This window comes from Eleginops maclovinus, chromosome 5, assembly GCF_036324505.1.
Source record: "Eleginops maclovinus isolate JMC-PN-2008 ecotype Puerto Natales chromosome 5, JC_Emac_rtc_rv5, whole genome shotgun sequence".
Taxonomy (NCBI): Eukaryota; Metazoa; Chordata; class Actinopteri; order Perciformes; family Eleginopidae; genus Eleginops; species Eleginops maclovinus.
Genome location: NC_086353.1, coordinates 28036517 through 28056519, shown reverse-complemented (window position 1 = coordinate 28056519; position 20003 = coordinate 28036517). Strand labels below are relative to the sequence as shown.

The following is a 20003-nucleotide window of genomic DNA, read 5'->3' as shown; positions in this document are numbered from 1 at the left end:
GGATGAACCAAGACCACAGTGCGTTGTGTGCGGAGATGTTCTCAGCAATGAATGTATGAAGCCATCACATCTCAGGCGGCATCTTTCCATATAACTTGACGAGACCACAGATGTTGTGGATTTGGCTAATTTGCTTGTACAGTGGGGCAAAAAAGTATTTAGTCAGCCACCAATTGTGCAAGTTCTCCCATTTAAAAAGATGAGAGAGGCCTGTCATTTGTATCATAGGTATACCTCAACTATGAGAGACAGAATGAGAAAAATAAATCCAGGAAATCACATTGTAGGATTTTTAATGAATTAATTTTCAAATTATTGTGGAAAATAAGTATTTGGTCAATAACAAAAGTTCATCTCAATACTTTGTTATATACCCTTTGTTGGCAATGACAGAGGTCAAACGTTTTCTGTAAGTCTTCACAAGGTTTTCCCACACTGTTGCTGGTATTTTGGCCCATTCCTCCATGCAGATCTCCTCTAAAGCAGGGATGTTTTGGGGCTGTCGCTGGGCAACACAGACTTTCAACTCCCTCCAAAGATTTTCTATGGGGTTGAGATCTGGAGACTGGCTAGGCCACTCCAGGACCTTGAAATGCTTCTTACGGAGCCACTCCTTCGTTGCCCTGGCGGTGTGTTTGGGATCGTCATGCTGAAAGACCCAGCCACGCTTCATCTTCAGTGCCCTTGCTGATGGAAGGAGGTTTTCACTCAAAATCTCACGATACATGGCCCCATTCATTCTTTCCTTTACACGGATCAGTCGTCCTGGTCCCTTTGCAGAAAAACAGCCCCAAAGCATGATGTCTCCACCCCCATGCTTCACAGTAGGTATGGTGTTCTTTGGATGCAACTCTGCATTCTTTCTCCTCCAAACACGACGAGTTGAGTTTTTACCAAAAAGTTCTATTTTGGTTTCATCTGACCATATGACATTCTCCCAATCCTCTTCTGGATCATCCAAATGCCCTCTAGCAAACTTCAGACGGGCCTGGACATGTACTGGCTTAAGCAGGGGGACACGTCTGGAACTGCAGGATTTAAGTCCCTGGCGGCGTAGTGTGTTACTGATGGTAGCCTCTGTTACTTTGGTCCCAGCTCTCTGCAGGTCATTCACTAGGTCCCCCCGTGTGGTTCTGGGATTTTTGCTCACCGTTCTTGTGATCATTTTGACCCCACGGGGTGAGATCTTGCGTGGAGCCCCAGATCGAGGGAGATTAGCAGTGGTCTTGTATGTCTTCCATTTTCTAATAATTGCTCCCACAGTTGATTTCTTCACACCAAGCTGCTTACCTATTGCAGATTCAGTTTTCCCAGCCTGGTGCAGGTCTACAATTGTGTCTCTGGTCTCCTTTGACAGCTCTTTGGTCTTGGCCATAGTGGAGTTTGGAGTATGACTGTTTGAGGTTGTTTGACAGGTGTCTTTTATACTGATAACCAGTTCAAAAAGGTGCCATTAATACAGGTAACGAGTGGAGGACAGAGGAGCCTCTTAAAGAAGAAGTTACAGGTCTGTGAGAGCCAGAAATCTTGCTTGTTTGTAGGTGACCAAATACTTATTTTACCGAGGAATTTACCAATTCATTCATTAAAAATCCTACCATGTGATTTCCTGGATTGTTTCCCCCATTCTGTCTCTCATAGTTGAGGTATACCTATGATAAAAATTACAGGCCTCTCTCATCTTTTTAAATGGGAGAACTTGCACAATTGATGGCTGACTAAATACTTTTTTGCCCCACTGTATATGTCAGATACGAATATCAAAGTGCAACTCATGAGGACTTTCTGTTCTGTCAGTCCCTTCAGACAAGAACAACAGCTGATCACATATTTCAGCTTGTGAATGCATTTTTCCAAGAGACTGGGCTAGACTGGAAAAAGTGCATTGGAGTCTGCACAGACGGCGCAAGGGCCATGACAGGTCGCCACAGCGGAGTGGTAGCCCGAATCCGCCAGGTGGCACCTGATGTACAATGGACTCATGCCCGAAGAACTTAAGGCTGTCTTAGACAAGGCTGTGAAAACAGTCAATTTCATCAAAGCCAGACGGATGCATTCTCGCCTATTCCATGTTCTCTGTGGTGAGATGGGCAGCGAGCATGTCCAACTTCTGTTGCATACAGCAGTAAGATGGCTCTCAAGAGGAAAGGTGCTTTCCAGGCTCTTCGAATTGCACAGAGAAGTCCAAGTGTTCTTACAGGACAAACACTTCCCCGCATCAGATGTTTTTGAAGATACTGTGTGGATCAGTCAGCTGGCCTATTTGTCAGACATTTTTTTCCCGTATGGATGAGCTGAATTTGGGACTGCAGGGACTCTTTACCAGTGCCTTTGATGTTCAGGACAAAATCAGTGCAATGTGGAAAAAGCTGGAATTATTCAAAATAAAAATAAGGACTGGTGAGCGTTCCCTAATCTGGAGAATATTCTCTCTGACAATGACCTCAGGCTCGCTAATCAAGTCAGGGACAAGATTGCTGAGCACCTGAACTCTCCGACAACAGTTTGCTGAATATTTTCCTGCGATTGCGCAGGGGAATACCTGGATGCGAGATACGTTTCTCATTAAGGCTTCTGACGTCCTGGAGGAGGATGTATCGGCTCTTGAGCAGGAACATTTAATTGAACTGTCCTGTGACAGATATTGAAGTCTGCCTTCAGAGGCCAGACATTGCTGGACTTTTGGATGCAGTGACGCAACGAATATCCTGTGCTTTCGGACAAGGCCGTGCGCTTTCTCATTCCAATTGCGACCACGTATTTGTGCGAGAAAGGCTTCTCTTCCCTCGCCTTCATTGAGACAAAATGTAGAAGCAGGTTGGATGCTGAACCAGGTCTGAGGCTGAAGCTAACCTCAATCGACCCAGACATTTCAGAACTCTGTTCACAGAGCCACGCACACCCTTCTCACTAAACATGATAGGCCCAGAGTCGCCATTACTAATTTATTTTTTTATTATTATTCTTATGGGTACATTCCCTTTGAATGCATTACTTGAGAAGGTCACAGTATGCCTACTATTCTTAATTTTCAATGTGTACAATGAGTAGCCTACGTTTTCATTCAAACCTTAACATAGTTACTATTCTGACCTTATGGCTCTTACTGCAGTATTTTTAATACTGAAGATGAAATATTTCCTTTGTTTTTCTATAGTACACTTGATCTTATTCATGATTGTTTGATTACAGTGTTTTTGGTGTACACAGTATTTCTCTCTTTGCTGTGAATGATTAATGCACTGCAATTGCTTATAACAGGATTGTTTGACTCCAGTATTTGAATATTCATGTTCAATTCTTTGAATGTGTTGATGCAGTACAATTTACCTCACATGATTGGTTGACTCCAGTTTTTGGAATGAATATGCCGTGCTGTGAATGTTTTAATGCAGTACACTTGTTAATAACCTCACTAGATTGACTGGTATTTTATATGCAAGGTGATAACCCCATTTGCTGGGTAGGCCTATGTTTTGATGCAGTAGTTGTTATATTGTCACTTGTTAGTGTTTATATACAATACATGAGTTTACATAGGCACTTGGTTGCTTCAGTCAAATAAAGTTATGTGAATAATAAATACCATTCTTAATATTATTGCCTTCTGTGTAAGCTCTTAAAGGCCTACGCTACTGTATTTTATTTCCGGTGGGACTTGGAGAGCCAAATCGTTTCTAAGGTGGTACTCATGGTAAAAAGTTTGAGAACCACTGTTCTAGGAGTTAAAGATTATAGATCTAACTATGCATCCCATGAAGCATTGCATGAAGTCTGTTGACAAATCAGAGGCTCTTGTTGCGGCTGCATGAGAGTATTTTCATTTATTTTTTGTAGGCAGACCATTCAGGCCCCTGGCTGGCCCCCTGGAGGTGTAGGCAGTGTCCTCTGGCCCTCTGGCTTGTTTCTGACAGAGACTGCTTTGAGGAATGGCACAACAAACCTTGACTAAAAGCGCCATAGCTTTTTTTGTAAATATTGTAGATACATATTGATTTTGTTGCTTTGAAATATTTTCTTTTTCCCCATGGTCACCAAGACTTGAAAGAACTATTTTCTGATGTCTAGAGAATTTAAGACTACTTTGACTGTGGGATTTGAATACATCTTCGTCTTGCTTTTTTCATTTGATCTTATGCACTGAAAGCTATTAGTACATCCATGTGACTTCCCTGTAGCCTACATATGCTTAGCTTGTTATGAATTTTTTAAAAATGATTACTTGATTATGCAGCACAGGGTTCATGTTTTAATAACATTTTTACCAAAAAAGACCAGGCGAGCCAAACATGGAAAAGGGCTTAGACCTCAGAGGGATGAGTATCTGTTCTTTTACCTGAGAGATGGATGTGTGTACTTTTGCAATATCAGCTGTAACGTAATTACTGTTCAATGTAACTTGCATATTACCCCGTGTTATGCGACTTGTATACAGTTGCATAAAATATCAATACTTTTACAAAATGTAAAATGGTATTATCATTATTAAAAAATGATTGATTAATTGCAGCAAAATTTGCTTTTAAGGCAAACATCCTTGCATTCAAATACAATGAAAGGATTTTTTATTTCAATAGGCATATTCCATGCCAGATTTGAGATCACGCTGCCATAATAGTGTAAGGCTCACCACTCAATAGGAATCTAATCCCTCTGATTTCTAATCTAATGTCATCACTGCTATTATTGTTGGCAGGGAGCATTCACTTCCACTGCCAGGCAGCTATACTGTGCTGCTGTTTCAGAGAGAGAAACACACATGAAACCCTCTTTATTGTCACATACATGCACACAGCAGAGCACACACAGTGAAATTGGTCCTCTGCATTTAACCCATCCTAGTACTAGGAGCAGTGGGCAGCTACTGTGCAGCGCCCGGGGAGCAATGGGGAGGGGGGATTGGAGGTGTCCGGTGCCTTGCTCAAGGGCACCACAGCAGGGCCTAGGAGGTGAACTGGGACCTCTCCAAGTAGCAGTCCACTTTCCATATCTCAAGTCTGTTTGGGGACTTGTCCAAGCCCCTACTGACTGAGCCACTGCTGGACTGACTGAGCCACTGCTGCACAATTAGTTGTGTGTCATCAGCGTAGCTGTGGAAGGAGAAGCCATGAGAGCGAATCAGAGAACCAAGAGAGTTTGTGTACAGAGAGAAGAGGAGGGGACCCAGGACAGACTTCTGTGGTACCCTAGTGAGGAGTTGGCAAGAGTCAGACACCGACCTTCTCCATGTGACCCTATAGCTGCGATCCTTGAGGTAGGATGAGAGCAGGGAGAGCACAGAGCCTGAGACTCCTAGGTCTTGGAGAGCTTGTAGAAGGATCTGGTGGTTCACTGTGTCAAAAGCAGCAGAGAGGTCCAGCAGGATGACGACGGAGGAGAGGGAGGCAGGTTTAGCAGTGTGCAGTTCCTTGGTGTCCTCGAGGAGGGCAATCTAGGTTTAATGGCCGGCCTTGAAACCAGACCGATGTGGATCAAGAAGGTTGTTCTGATGAAGGAAGAAAGAAAGTTGATTCAAGATTGCACGCTCAATTTAGAGAGAAATGGAAGAAGAGAAACAATTTGTTACATCCGAGGGGTCGAAAGGTGTCCTTTTTTCAGTAGCGGACTTACCTTTGCCTCTTTGAGAGAGTTAGGGAAGCCGCCAGTTGTTAGCGGAGTGTGAATAAAATGGGTAAGAAATGGAAGGATTTCAGGAGAAATAGACTGTAATGGTGCGTTCACACCGGACAGGTTTTTCTAATATGTATTACAATTAAATCACGGTAAAATATGTTCATTTTGTTGTAGATTCTACATGGAGATAAGCCATTGCAGCTTGTTTGAATGACATGAGTAAACCCAACTGACTGCTGTGGGGAAACTTGAGTGAGATGAGATTAGAGCGATAACAGCGAAGCGAATATTCGAGGATAAAAGAGCTTAATAGGAACGGAGGTCATCAAGGTGTTTTGATTTCCACCATTTCCTATCAGCAGCCCTTAGGATGGTTCTAGACTAACGCAGAGTGTCAGTCAACCAGGGAGCCGGAGGAGACTGACGAACCCCCCAAGACCTGAGAGGACAGAGAGAGTCCAAAGAGGAGGACAGAGAGGTGAAGAGGATGTTTGTGGCAGAGTTGGAAGACGAGAGTGAGTAGGAATCAGTAGATGGGAGGCTGAGAGTACAGATGTGGCCAGAGAGGAGGGAGAGAGGGAGCGTAGGTTACACCAGACAGGTATAGTGTTTGAGGAGAGAGGCTTGTCGTGTTTGCAGAGGGAGGGAGAGAAAGGGATAAGGAAGTGATCGGAAACATGAAGTGGGTTTACAGAGAGGGTGGAGGGACAGCAGTTTCTGGTGAGTATGAGGTCAAGAAGATTGCCAGCTTTGTGAGGAGGTGGAGAAGGAGACTGTGAGAGAGAGAAGGAGCTTAGCAAGAGTAGTAAATCACCTTCTCTTTCTGGAGGTTGAAGTCATTGAGAAGCAGTGGCGGGCCAGAGTCAGGGATGTTAGAAAGGATGGAATGTAATTCCTGGACCTGGTGGGCAGTAGACAACAACAATGGTTAATTGAACGGGGTGAGTTACTGTTACTGCATGAAATTCAAAAGAAGTGTGAAATGTGGCAGTGGGTATAGAGAGGAATCCCATTTAGGTGAGATGAGGAGACCCGTGCCACCACCATCTGCCAGAGGGCCTGGGTGTGTGGCTGAAGGAGAAAGCAGTGGAAACAGCAGCCGGGGTAGAAAGGTTTTCTTGTGGGATCCAAGTCTTTGAGAGCAAGGAAATCCAGGGATAGTTGTGAGGCAAAGCCTGAGATGAACTCAGTCTGTTGGGTAATAGACTGGCAGTTCCACAGGCCGCCTGTGAGGCAGTGTGTGTGTGTGTGATTGGAGCACATTGGATTAGTTGAGATTGTTAGCGTTATGGGGTGATAAACTGAACGAGGCTTATAGTAACTTCTGGTAGAAACATAAACAGGAATGGAAAGAATACTCATGTCTGAGTAAGAAGAAGAAGAAGATATACTTTATTAATCCCTTACAGGGAAATTGCTTTCTCTACTCTGTTGTGTTGTATGTGTATGTGACACACATTAAACACACAGAGGAAATACATGCACACACAACCACATGCAGATGAGAGGTGGCAGAGCAGAGAGGCAGCCAGGTACCCAGCGCCAAGGGAGCAAATAGAGGTTAGGTGCCTTGCTCAAGGAGGAGGAGCACCTCTCCAGCTACCAGCTCACTCCATATTCTTTTTGTGTTGGTCCGATCGGGACGTGAACCGGCGACCCTTCGGTCCCAAGACCAAGTCCCTACTTACTGAGCCAAGGAGAGAGTGTGGAATAAGTTGATAGCCCTCCACAAGACTCCCTGGTCTTTGTCAGTCTAAGTCTGAAACTTTAATTTTGAGATCTGAATTTGTGAACACTAAAACAAATACATTGAAATTCAGCTTTTGAAATTGGGTGTCAAAATATTTCAGATTTTAATTTCACATAGGTCAATTTGGATCCCAAACATTCCGATACATTCTTTTTAAAGTAAAATATTTTTAATTCTGTGAATTCGGTGGCTGATAAAATTTAAATCATTTTGTCTCTTATTTGCTTCCATATGGAAATCCTAGACTCTAGTGGTCTAGTTTTGCCTCTAGTTATCCTCAGGCTGTTCATAACATCAACATAGAAGCTGGTACAAACAGTGTTTGTGTGGTGCTTCACTTCAGTTTGAAAGTAGAGCAGCAGAATACACACCCTGTTGTGAAGATCTCAAGATGATTATTGTGTGTTTTTTTTCTGACAGTGTTGGTCAGTGCAAGGAGGTGGACAGCACTGCGAGGACACGCCCGGTCCCAATGTCTCCCTCTGACTTCCTGGACAAACTGATGGGCAGAACATCTGGATATGATGCCAGGATAAGACCAAACTTTAAAGGTACATACTTGACTTGGTGTCCGTCTGTATTTTCCAATAAGAACACACAGGACTTTTCTAAAACTTAAATGGACATCTGCTTAACCTTTTTAGCATACTCAACCTTTAAAATGACATGGCAACATGTTGACTTTGTCATACTATGAGTGGTATTGTGAACAGAATCAGGTACCTTACAGACTGGACATTTTGTCCAGTCAGGTTGTCTACACATTCAACCATTTTCCTTAAGTTCTAAGGCTAGTTTCCTCTTTATTGATGTTGCATCATTCATATTCTTTAATTGTGTTTTGACACATTTTTAGATAATCTTCCGGTAATGTAGACGATTCTTGCTGTCAGATTGAGCAGTGACAAGCTCACTCATGTATTCATACCAAGTCTGAGAGCAAGCATCTTCTGGTTAGAGTAAAAACAATTGGGCGATGATACTACGTCATAGAAAAGTTGTGATACGTTGTGATCGATCTGTTTTTTTAAAACAGCTAGAAGCCCTTTTTAGAAAAGGCTGGCATGAGGATCTGCCCCCTTTCTGCAGGGCAGCTGTGAAGGCCAAGGGCGGAGCTGGGTGGCATAATTGTGGCAGTCACATTATGGAGCTAACTCTGGGTCAAAAGTTTTGATCCCTCGAAAAAATAGAATGCATTTGAAAGTTCAAGTTTTGATCCTGAACTTTGAAAAATACAATGATGAATTTAAAAATGTTTATACAGGTAGAATATTGTTTTGATTCAGTTTAGCCATTTTTCTTCTTTTTTTTCATGTTTCACTTTTATATTTATTTTGATATTTCAGTCATTCTTTTGCTTTCAGATCTTTTTTTTCCGCCTTCAGACTTTTGCCGCTGACGTTGCTTGGGGGCGGGGCTTAGCTGAGAGGGGCTTGGAATCATGATTGACAGGTCTTCCGTAATCATGTAGCCTTTAGGAATTGTAGGTATCCAGGGAAATATTGCTAAGCACTTATAATACACAATACTAATGTGAATCCTCCAACAATCATGGTGCAGGAGCAATAAACTGTGCCAGGCTGTAGCAACCGCACTTAAGGCATGTTCCCCACTTCCACATAGCAGCGTGAATGCAGCGTAGTGTTCATTTAGTGCTGGGACGGGCTGGTAGCCTGAATGCCATGCTTAGTTTTCAGCTTTGACAAATACCCCACGAAAAAACAAAAGTTTCTTCCTTCCCTATGTACTTATGTATTAAAAAGTACCCATCATTATAATATTAAGGCCAACTTCCCGGGCTATTTATTGAAAAAGCTAACATTTCTTCCCTGTCATCATCTCTTCCTGGTGGAGCGGACACTGCTGCTCCAAGTGAACACTACGCTGTGTTCACGCTGCTATAGTAGGGAACATGCTTAAAGTGCGTATGCTACAACCTGGCACAGTTTATTGATCCTGTACCGTGATTGTTTCGATTGGCAGTAAATCAAGGCCAGTAGAAAGGTTCTATTTGGGGAGAACCTTTCTACTGGCCTTGATTTACTGCCAATCACAGGAGTATTGTGTGTTATAAGTGTTTAGTAATATTTATTCAATTCCTGAAGGCTACATGACTACTGAAGGCCTGTCAATCATGATTCCAAGCCCCTCTCAGCTAAGCCCCACCCCCAAGCAACATCAGTGCCAAAATTCGGAAGGCAGAACAAAAAGATCTAAAGGATTTGAAACAAAAAAGGGTCAAATCTGAATCTGAAAATAGAATGAAGTGAAACGTGAAGGGAAAAAAATGTAATCAAAAAAATTGCTTAATTGAATCAAAAATAATATTCAACCTGTAAAAAACGTTTTAATACTTATTTTGAATTTGATATATAATATTTCATAATTGTATTTTCAAAGTTCAGGATCAAAACTCGAACTTCCAAATACATTAGATTTTTTTCGAAGGATCAGAATATTTGACCCAGAGTTAGTTCCATAGTTTTTGAAAATAAAAATTAAAACATCTCCCCCCTCTCTCTGCAGGTCCGCCAGTCAACGTTTCCTGTAACATTTTCATAAACAGCTTTGGCTCCATTGCTGAAACCACAATGGTAGGTAACAGAGATACTGCATAAATATTATTATAGAAATATGTTTATGGTTCATTCATCATTTCATTTAATGGGAATGTATGGGCATTGAAAGTAAAAGCTAGGAGCTCGGGATGCACCAATGCAACGGACAGACCCGACAAGTCGTCTGGCCGAGGTGAACACACAAAAACTTGTAAAATTGTATTGATCATATTTACCTGTTCAGGCACAATGCTGCAGTGTTTTTAGTGTCCTCTGCTCTCATCTGCTCCGTGTTGAGATGAAAAGAGAGCGTGCCATCTCTGTTCATCTTTATTCTCCATTATAAATGCATAACATAAGGCATAAACTAAATGAAATTGAATGAATGGATATTTAATGCGATTCAATATTAATTTATTATCATTGTAATTATGTATTATAACGGACAAAGATAATCCACCACAACCACCGACAGCTGGACCTTAAATCTTCTCAACTCAAACAAAGATAGTGTTGTGAATGGCTGATTTTTTCATTATTTTTTAAATACTCTCTCTACACAACGTGGAGTCGACTAGACCTCTGAAGCTGTGCTGTGGGGTCTAGCAGCAGGACGGTAGCAGCAGATCCTTAAGGTCCTGTAAGTTGCGAGGTGGGACCCCCAATGGATCGGAATTGTTTATCCAGCACATCCTACAGATGCTCAATGGATTGAGATCTGGGGAATTTGGAGGCACCTCAAACCATTCCTGAAGTATTTCTGCAGTGTGGCAGGGCGCGTTATCCTGCTGAGAGAGGCCACTGCCATTAGGGAACACAGTCTCCATGAAGGGGTCAGCATGAGCACCCTGACTGGTCTGCGGCTATGTAGCCCCATATCAACAAGCTGTGATGCTCTGTGTGTTCAAATCTCTCCAAGACATGAAACATGTAGCCCCTCTGGACTCTATCGAAGGCCTTCTAACGAGATCACCAGTGCCTTCTGTATCCTCTGATTGGCAAACTGCGCAATATTCAAACGCTTCCTCACATTACTGATAGACTAACAGTAATTAACAGGCATTTAAAGGGTTAAAATCCTGAAGTATTGAATGTATGGTAGTTTTCAGCATATTAGAAGTTGTTTCAGTGATTTATGAAAGAATAAGTAGAAACAAATATTGATGTATGATGATTTAATAGCTTTTTTGTGCATCTCCACTTTTGCCACAAAGGGGTCCAGAGGGTAGTTCATTTGAGGAGGGCACAAGAGAAGGCCTTCTGCACAAATTCAGCGACCCTGCCCTCCGGACATGCGGTGCGGTCCTCACCTTTAGAAATACGACTCTGCGTTTCAGTTATCCGTTTAGTGTTGTCTTCAATGCGGCTGCTCATTCTGTCCAAGGTAGAATGTAGTTCCGAAAATGTCTGGTCCATCAAGGCACTTATCTTTTCGGAAACAATCAGGGCAAAAGCACTAACAACGTCCCTTCTCGGGTAGCACGCCATCGCCATCTTCCATGCTCGCACCGGGGCAGGCCATGTTAGATTTCTTGGCCTCAGAGCGTGTTCTGCTCAGAGTTTACTGTTCCCATCAGTCATACTGTAGACATGTCCTGAAAAATCAACTAATCACTTAAAGGTGCCATAGAATGGTGTAAGAAATGTTCTTTTATTCGAAGCCCAGGAGTCGATGTAAAAGAAAACGAAGTGAAGCCCCTCTTATAAGGATAAAAGGATGCAGCAGTAGGTTTTACAAAAGTTTCACAGCTGTGGCTCAATAGCCGGGACACGCGTCCACAGGCCGCTGAATGAGTGGAGCTCATCAATAGTTACTGTCTGGCGGTCCGGAACAAAAGAGGGCTCGATTTCACAATACAAACATTTTTTTATAGAACCACCCCTTTCCGGTCATACAATAAACAACTTCAAAAGAAGACGAGCTTCAGTCTCGTGCTCTCATTGGTTGATAGCGGGGGCTGGATCTTGTTGGCCGCTTGTTGTCACATGGGGTTCTCCATACTCTTCTATTGGCTGACGTCGTTGGGGGCGGGTCTTGCTATGACGTCACCGTCGCCATCTTGTTAGTGATGTCCTGAAGCTCTCACCTACGATATTCTATTATGCAATCCTTCTGAAGTTTATCAGTTATTAAACACGCAATAGTATCATTGCAGCATCAATGAGTGAGAGGTAGAGGCGGTGTGTTTAGTATGTAACTCCACCCATCCTTCTCCCTCTACTCATATATACAATACAATATTAGCTACATGCTATCTGAGGCTAAAAACAACATCCGGTAATAGTACCGGAATTGGACAAATATGATACGTCCAGAAACAGTGAATTATCTTTTAATGTTCCTTTTCAATATATTGATTATTTCTAACAATCCCTCCTTACACACCTTTTAAGGTGTGTAAACATACTATAATCAATATGTTCTTCATTTGAATATTGCATAATACAGAATTGTATAGTTAAAAGTTATACATGATCATACGGTCTTTTATTATTGAATACTTGTGGTTGAAATCCTGGAATGGCACCTAGAACAATAGCAGCAATTTCCTAAATGTGTAAAATCTTCAATTCCCTCCTTTCATATCTTCTGATGAGGTAAACAGATCATTTTGGATGCTAGTCCTGTGTAAACGCACTTACTCAATATGATCATTTAAAACATAAATGAACTGTGTGTAAATCATAACAGGAATCAACTCTACCATAATACCAAGTTGTAATAAGTGATTAATCATATACTAGGAGTAGTTTATAGAGCATTTCATAATGATAAAAAAATTATAAAGGCACTTCTTTCAGACAAACTCATCTTCCTCATGGTCTGAATAAGGGATCGGATCATCTTGCTCTTCAATTAACAAATGTAACTGTTTTCTTAACAGAAATTGACCTTTATTTTGCTCTCTAGAGAGGACCGCGGTGATCAATCGGTTCGCTAAAGTGCGAATACATGGAAAGCAGCAACATCCACATAGTACCACGATTGTAGCCATTCCTGCAATAGATAACGTTGCACTCATTATCGGAGTCTTATGTTTACCGAACATTCTTTCTAACCTTCCTACAAAGGGGTCCTCTACTCCACTAATGTCTGCTAGCTCGATGATCAGGGCGGTAAGTCCTTTTAACGCTCTGGTTACGGATCCATCTGGGGAAGGGTTATTTGGGATGAAAATACAGCACACGGTTCCAAATAGTCTACATATACCCCCTTTTCAGCCAAAAGCATATCTTAGGCCACCCTATTTTGCCAGGCCATCAGACTGGTTCTGTCCAACTGTTCGTGCAGCCCTTTTATTGCATCACGGGTGTAATTTGGTAGCTGGTTGCTGCCTCGTACTAATCTCCTTATTGAGCTGTAAAGTAAAACTTACATGTTAGAATACAACACAACATGAGGAATATCTCAAACGCACATTTTTGAATCAAAACCTCTCAAAACAACACTATCCCCCTTAGGTCAAATGTGTCGTGGAGCTATTTACTGAAAAGTTAACATTAAGAAGTATGTGATTTTATGTCAAATTCTTCAAACTCTCTAAAGCTTGTTTATATAATGAATTTCATCCAAATGTTTATGTAGAGTGTTGAGCTTGTTCACCGGTCAAATTTATATTGAGTTAAATTTGCAATTTTGATTAGATCATCTAATACCATTTCATACTTTCACAGTACCAAACACACACTCTGTCATTTACCCTTTTCTCTTATTTCATGTTTTCAGGAAATAACACTTTATTTTACCCAACATTGTAACTGCAAGCTTTCTCTTCTTTTTATCCCAACCAGTCACATAATCAACATTCTTTGACTTTCACCACTTACTCAACCATCCTCTGGATCGTTGAAGCAACCTGTATGTTTCTTATCTGTTTCAAAACACTAAATAATTAAATTATGAATGTTATGCTCAACATTTCCAATCCCCATCTATTATTCAACATCTCTTCCTGTCATTGAAAAAGAAAAAAAAAACCCTATGGTGTGATGTCGCTCTTCAAAAACGTTATTAATTGGCTTGTGCCATAATCAAAAACAAAATGAAACTCCAACGTGGTCCGGTAAATGATGTGACATATTTCAATTAGCTTTGAATTTCCAATGAGTATCTAAGTTATTCCTAAATGTTGAAATCCCTATTTAAAGTCAAAATGTAATAGTTAACAACTACTCTCATTTCTGGAGAAGGAAACACTGACTGTGTAGATAGAATAAGACCCAGTGAAACCATGATGCAGCCAGAATGAATGAATTTCCTGGCTGTTGTTCCTGAAAAGGTGTGCATGAAATATACTTCTGGATCAGAATCAATTACCCAAGGATTCCCTTCCTGCCAATCACATAACCTCTTTTGATATATCTGTAATGACTCTCCTGGGATTTGGTGAACAGTTTTCGCTGTGTGGCAACTGCTTTCTCTTGTGCCAAACTCCATTCACCAACCCCATGTCAATCTCTGCCTGAATCGTGTGCAGAAATCCCTCCTTAGGCACCAGACAAACTGCTTCTACCTGATAGTGTTTAGATGTTAGAGCTGGAAACATGAATTCAGAATTCAAACATAAGGTCATCACATTTTTCCTAGGAACTTAGATTACTTCTGTGAAACCATTTGTGTTTATCTCCCTCCTTATACTCATAATCTCAACCTGTCTGTAGTTGAGCCTTGCCTTTTTTTCACTATTTTATTCATCTTATTTGCACTATGTACAGTGGGGCAAAAAAGTATTTAGTCAGCCACCAATTGTGCAAGTTCTCCCATTTAAAAAGATGAGAGAGGCCTGTAATTTTTATCATAGGTATACCTCAACTATGAGAGACAGAATGAGAAAAAAAAATCCAGAAAATCACATTGTAGGATTTTTAAAGAATTTATTTCAAATTATTGTGGAAAATAAGTATTTGGTCAATAACAAAAGTTCATCTCAATACTTTGTTATATACCCTTTGTTGGCAATGACAGAGGTCAAACGTTTTCTGTCTTCACAAGGTTTCCACACTGTTGCTGGTATTTTGGCCCATTCCTCCATGCAGGTCTCCTCTAAAGCAGTGATGTTTTGGGGCTGTCGCTGGGCAACACGGACTTTCAACTCCCTCCAAAGATTTTCTATGGGGTTGAGATCTGGAGACTGGCTAGGCCACTCTAGGACCTTGAAATGCTTCTTACGAAGCCACTCCTTCGTTGCCCTGGCGGTGTGTTTGGGATCATTGTCATGCTGAAAGACCCAGCCACGCTTCATCTTCAGTGCCCTTGCTGATGGAAGGAGGTTTTCACTCAAAATCTCACGATACATGGCCCCATTCATTCTTTCCTTTACACGGATCAGTCGTCCTGGTCCCTTTGCAGAAAAGCAGCCCCAAAGCATGATGTCTCCACCCCCATGCTTCACAGTAGGTATGGTGTTCTTTGGAGGCAACTCTGCATTCTTTCTCCTTCAAACACGACGAGTTGAGTTTTTACCAAAAAGTTCTATTTTGGTTTCATCTGACCATATGACATTCTCCCAATCCTCTTCTGGATCATCCAAATGCCCTCTAGCAAACTTCCGACGGGCCTGGACATGTACTGGCTTAAGCAGGGGGACACGTCTGGAACTGCAGGATTTAAGTCCCTGGCGGCGTAGTGTGTTACTGATGGTAGCCTCTGTTACTTTGGTCCCAGCTCTCTGCAGGTCATTCACTAGGTCCCCCCGTGTGGTTCTGGGATTTTTGCTCACCGTTCTTGTGATCATTTTGACCCCACGGGGTGAGATCTTGCGTGGAGCCCCAGATCGAGGGAGATTAGCAGTGGTCTTGTATGTCTTCCATTTTCTAATGATTGCTCCCACAGTTGATTTCTTCACACCAAGCTGCTTACCTATTGCAGATTCAGTTTTCCCAGCCTGGTGCAGGTCTACAATTTTGTCTCTGGTCTCCTTTGACAGCTCTTTGGTCTTGGCCATAGTGGAGTTTGGAGTATGACTGTTTGAGGTTGTGGACAGGTGTCTTTCATACTGATAACCAGTTCAAAAAGGTGCCATTAATACAGGTAACGAGTGGAGGACAGAGGAGCCTCTTAAAGAAGAAGTTACAGGTCTGTGAGAGCCAGAAATCTTGCTTGTTTGTAGGTGACCAAATACTTATTTTACCGAGGAATTTACCAATTAATTCATTAAAAATCCTAAAATGTGATTTCCTGGATTTTCTTTTCTCATTCTGTCTCTCATAGTTGAGGTATACCTATGATAAAAATTACAGGCCTCTCTCATCTTTTTAAATGGGAGAACTTGCACAAGTGGTGGCTGACTAAATACTTTTTTGCCCCACTGTATATCGAGTCGTTGGAGGAGCCTGGGATATAAGATTTACATTGCCAGCCTATACGCTGTATCTGCTGTGCATATTACAAACAAAACCTCTGAACCTTTGATACTTCTCAGTCTCTACTAGAGAAAGGGCGCTGACTAACTTAGTTCCCGTTTCATCACATACTATTTTTAGCTTAACTTTAACTATTCTTATTATCTCCACACTTACTAACCCCAGGTATCATATCTGTTAAACATTTACAAATTCATTATCATTATCTCAGGTGAACTTCTTTCATTGGTTCCACTCTGGAATTATATCTGTCAGCAGCCTCTCGGCAACTGATTCTGCTTTTCCAGTAAAAAATGTAAAGAAAATGCAAACAATATCATCATTTATTAAAAAAATGGAATTGTTAATTTGAGCAACCATGTTGCCACTCCCCTTTTTTACACATCTTAACAAACATGTGTAACAAAAACCTGTTCAAGAAAAAGAACTTCAGTTAAGCAAAGGTTAAAAAACACAGCAATTATTATTCAGACATTTCAAATCATTATTATCTAGACATCAAACGCTCCAGTTACGAGTGTCTCTCTCCATCCATCAGTCCTGGAAGAAACTAAATCTCTGGATTTAGTTTGTGTTAGTTCAGAACATGCTCAGTTAGCCTCTGTTCCTCTCTAAACTCATGCAATTGCATTGATCAGATGCAAACATTCATTCTCACTCACACAGTCGGGTCTGGTCAGGTTCAACCCAGAGTCAGTCATCAACAGTGCTGTTGTAAAATAACACTGTCAGTCCCGGTCCAAGGTCATTTGGTCTCGGTCTTATGGTCACGTCATGCTCTGCAGAGTCTTTAATTATTCCGTCATACTCTTCATTTACAAAAAGAGTCATGTGTTTCGTTTTAATTACTACTATTTTTAAAATATGTCTTATCATTCTATTAGGACAGTGTCGTGGTTATGTAGAGAGACGTCCCAGACGTATGCACATTCCAATCTACTTATATTAACCTGTCCAATGAACATATTCCAGATGTGTAAGTCACTGCCTTTTGACCTTCTAAGGCGACAGCTTTATTCCCACAATATATAATGTCAAAACTGTTGAGATATTGCACACATCTGGTGTCGCCCCTTGTGTGAAACCTTCTAAAGAATATCAGTCCCTTCTTACTTCAATATACTTTACTTCGATTGCCCTCATGTTAAATGAAGTAATTATAAAGACATCACTTCCTTTGTTATCCCACTGGATCTTTATCAGCACCTAATTCATATCAAAATATCTAATAGATCTTATTTACAATACTTTTCACATACTCACTATCTTAAATTATTAGGATTTGTATGACTTTGCTTGATTCTCTTAATACACTTCATTATGAATTATCAATTCTAGTCTTCTTGAAAAATATTTCAAGTCTTTAAACAGGAAAACAAGGTGTGAAACTATGAGAGCTTTGACATGTTATAATTACAACTTCAATCAATAAGAACTTTTAAAATAGGAGTGACTTTAATAATGGTTTCCATTCACGTGGTTAATTATATTTGACATGGTCTGTAATCAAATTTTGGAGTTATCACTATGACAAGTTTGTTTAATTTAAATATCATATCTGAGATCAAGTGTGTACTGAATCTCTCCCTCCTTCTGTAGATCAAAACTCCCACAATTTAAACTCTACTAAAGTCAAATAATAGGTTAACATGATTAAAATGTTCCCACCCTGTTCTCCTGACTCCTGAACAGTTCCTGAGCTAAACAGTGTAGTGGATCTTTCATAATCTCTATAATTTCCCCTTTTTTCCAATAATGTGTTTCAGATTTATTTACTCATTCACTTTAAAAACTTCCCTTTTTCAATTATCATTTAACAATTAATAAAATCTTATGTAATAAAACATTTTTATATTTGATCTTAAATTTAAAAAGTCAATTTAAATTATTTGAATGTGTTCCACTCACCCATTCCAGCTCCCCTTCCTGCCCTCTGGCTTGATGACCCCGACCCCCGCACATTCTGCCTATTGACCTTTTCGCCCCTTCCTCTGTGTCTGGTTATTGACAGTCTTTGACTTTTTGAGCCTGCATTCCACATCAAGCTTCTCTCCTTGTACTGCCTATTTCAGCATTAGTCTGCTCGATCACCGTCTCTGGATGTCTTTCATGGGGGGGTGGAACCCCGTTTTCATGTGTCTCCTTATTGTCCATCAGAATCTGTGCTCTGAATCAACTCAATCTCAATACACTGGTTAAATAAAATTTAAAAATTAATTTCCACTTCTTCACCTAAATATGTCTTCTGTCTCGCGTATTAAATACCATCTACTGTAATCAACTAAATTAATGTCTTCTAATAACATATTTCTCAAATGCATTTAAATTAACTCCTTTAGGGAACTATTTTCTCCCCATTTTCTTCCCTCATATTCCCTCATTTAAATATTCACGTCCAAAAACCATATCCCCACACATTATCTTTGTACGACCTCTGTCTTCTGTTATTTCCTTTTCCTCTACAATAAAAACATTCCAATGTTTTCTTCAAAAAGTTAAAATCCCTGTAACTTAACCTGTAAAACACAGCAGAGCATATTAACAGATCACTAAGATGTAAATGATTCAAGTGTAGTCATATGATTCACTCCTGTATTTATTTTCATAATTACTAGTGTTAACACTTTTATCTATATTAATATCGCTAAACTTCTTTAAACAGCACTTTCTTATAATTAACTCCCGTTCTTTAAACTGTTTCTCCTCTCTTCTCTACTGCTTACAGACAGATGACTCCTGAGTCTCCTCTCTCCGTGTGAGAAACATCAAAGTTAATTTACATGATAACACCATTTGGGCTCACAAGATGTCTCCCCATTCACAAAACTCACACAGGAACAATTGGGTGTCGCCTGCACCCCCCTGTGCAGTTTACTTCCTTCTCCCCCTGTTTTCCTGTATTGTCTTAACCCCCTCTCTTACTTATACAGGCTTTATCTTTATGGTTATTACTCAAAACTACTTCACCCTCTGTTATGTTCTCTGTCTTATCAGAGAGTTGTCTCTCTTCTCTGTTATCTTAGTATCCTTTCATCCTTTAACCTCTGGCAACCCCCCACCATCTGCTTCTTGTTTGTAAGGAATTCACTCTTTCAAAATGTAATTATCTTCTTGCTATTTGTGTTTTCTCTGTTTTTATCATTCTTAATTTCAATGTATCTGTCTTAAACTGTAACTCCCATATGGGAAAACTGGTGTTGGATGAAGATCATCATCAGACTTAGCGCTATAGTTATTCATACCCATTATCTCTCTGGTTCTTTCGTCTCTTGTGAGGTTAACCAATAGTCCAGATATACCGGATCCACCAAACAATGTAAAATCACTACTATAATAACAAAGACACGTCTCTCTGCAAAACTCTGCGAGAGTTCCCGGTAGTTGGCACCTATAACCGCATGTTGCCCGGATGGTTTGTGTGTTCTCTTCCATGATTTCTGTCATTACCATTTGGACCTCCCCTTTGTTGGTACTGTATGGGATCGTATACTGGTGGTTCTTGCTGATATTGTGGAGTATAATTTTCTGGGACATATCTTTGCTGATATTGGGTGGGAGTACTCTGGTATATATTGTTGCTTAGATGGTGGACAATCTCTGGACCAGTGTGTAGTCTGACCACATCTGTAACATCCATTATTCCTGTTTCCTTGTCCTCTTGGTCTATAGTTTCCTCTTCCTCTGCTCCTTTGTGAATTTTGGTTCCCTGATGATTCTTG

At 40.8% G+C, this 20003-nt stretch overlaps 1 protein-coding gene and 1 pseudogene across 4 annotated transcripts in view; one reads left to right on the top strand and one right to left on the bottom strand.

Moving 5' to 3' along the window:
* Positions 1 to 20003, top strand: part of glra3 (glycine receptor, alpha 3) — a 68923-nt gene that overhangs the window by 21981 nt on the left and 26939 nt on the right. For all 4 annotated transcript variants that reach the window (XR_010165772.1, XR_010165771.1, XM_063882719.1 and 1 more), the window contains exons 2-3: positions 7784 to 7914; positions 9890 to 9957. Coding sequence is in view for 2 of the 4 variants with exons in the window: in XM_063882719.1 (XP_063738789.1) it covers positions 7784 to 7914; positions 9890 to 9957 (199 nt within the window). In the remaining 2 variants the exon portion in view is untranslated. The remainder of the gene's footprint in view (positions 1 to 7783; positions 7915 to 9889; positions 9958 to 20003) is intronic.
* Positions 5920 to 6876, bottom strand: LOC134864401 (uncharacterized; annotated as a pseudogene).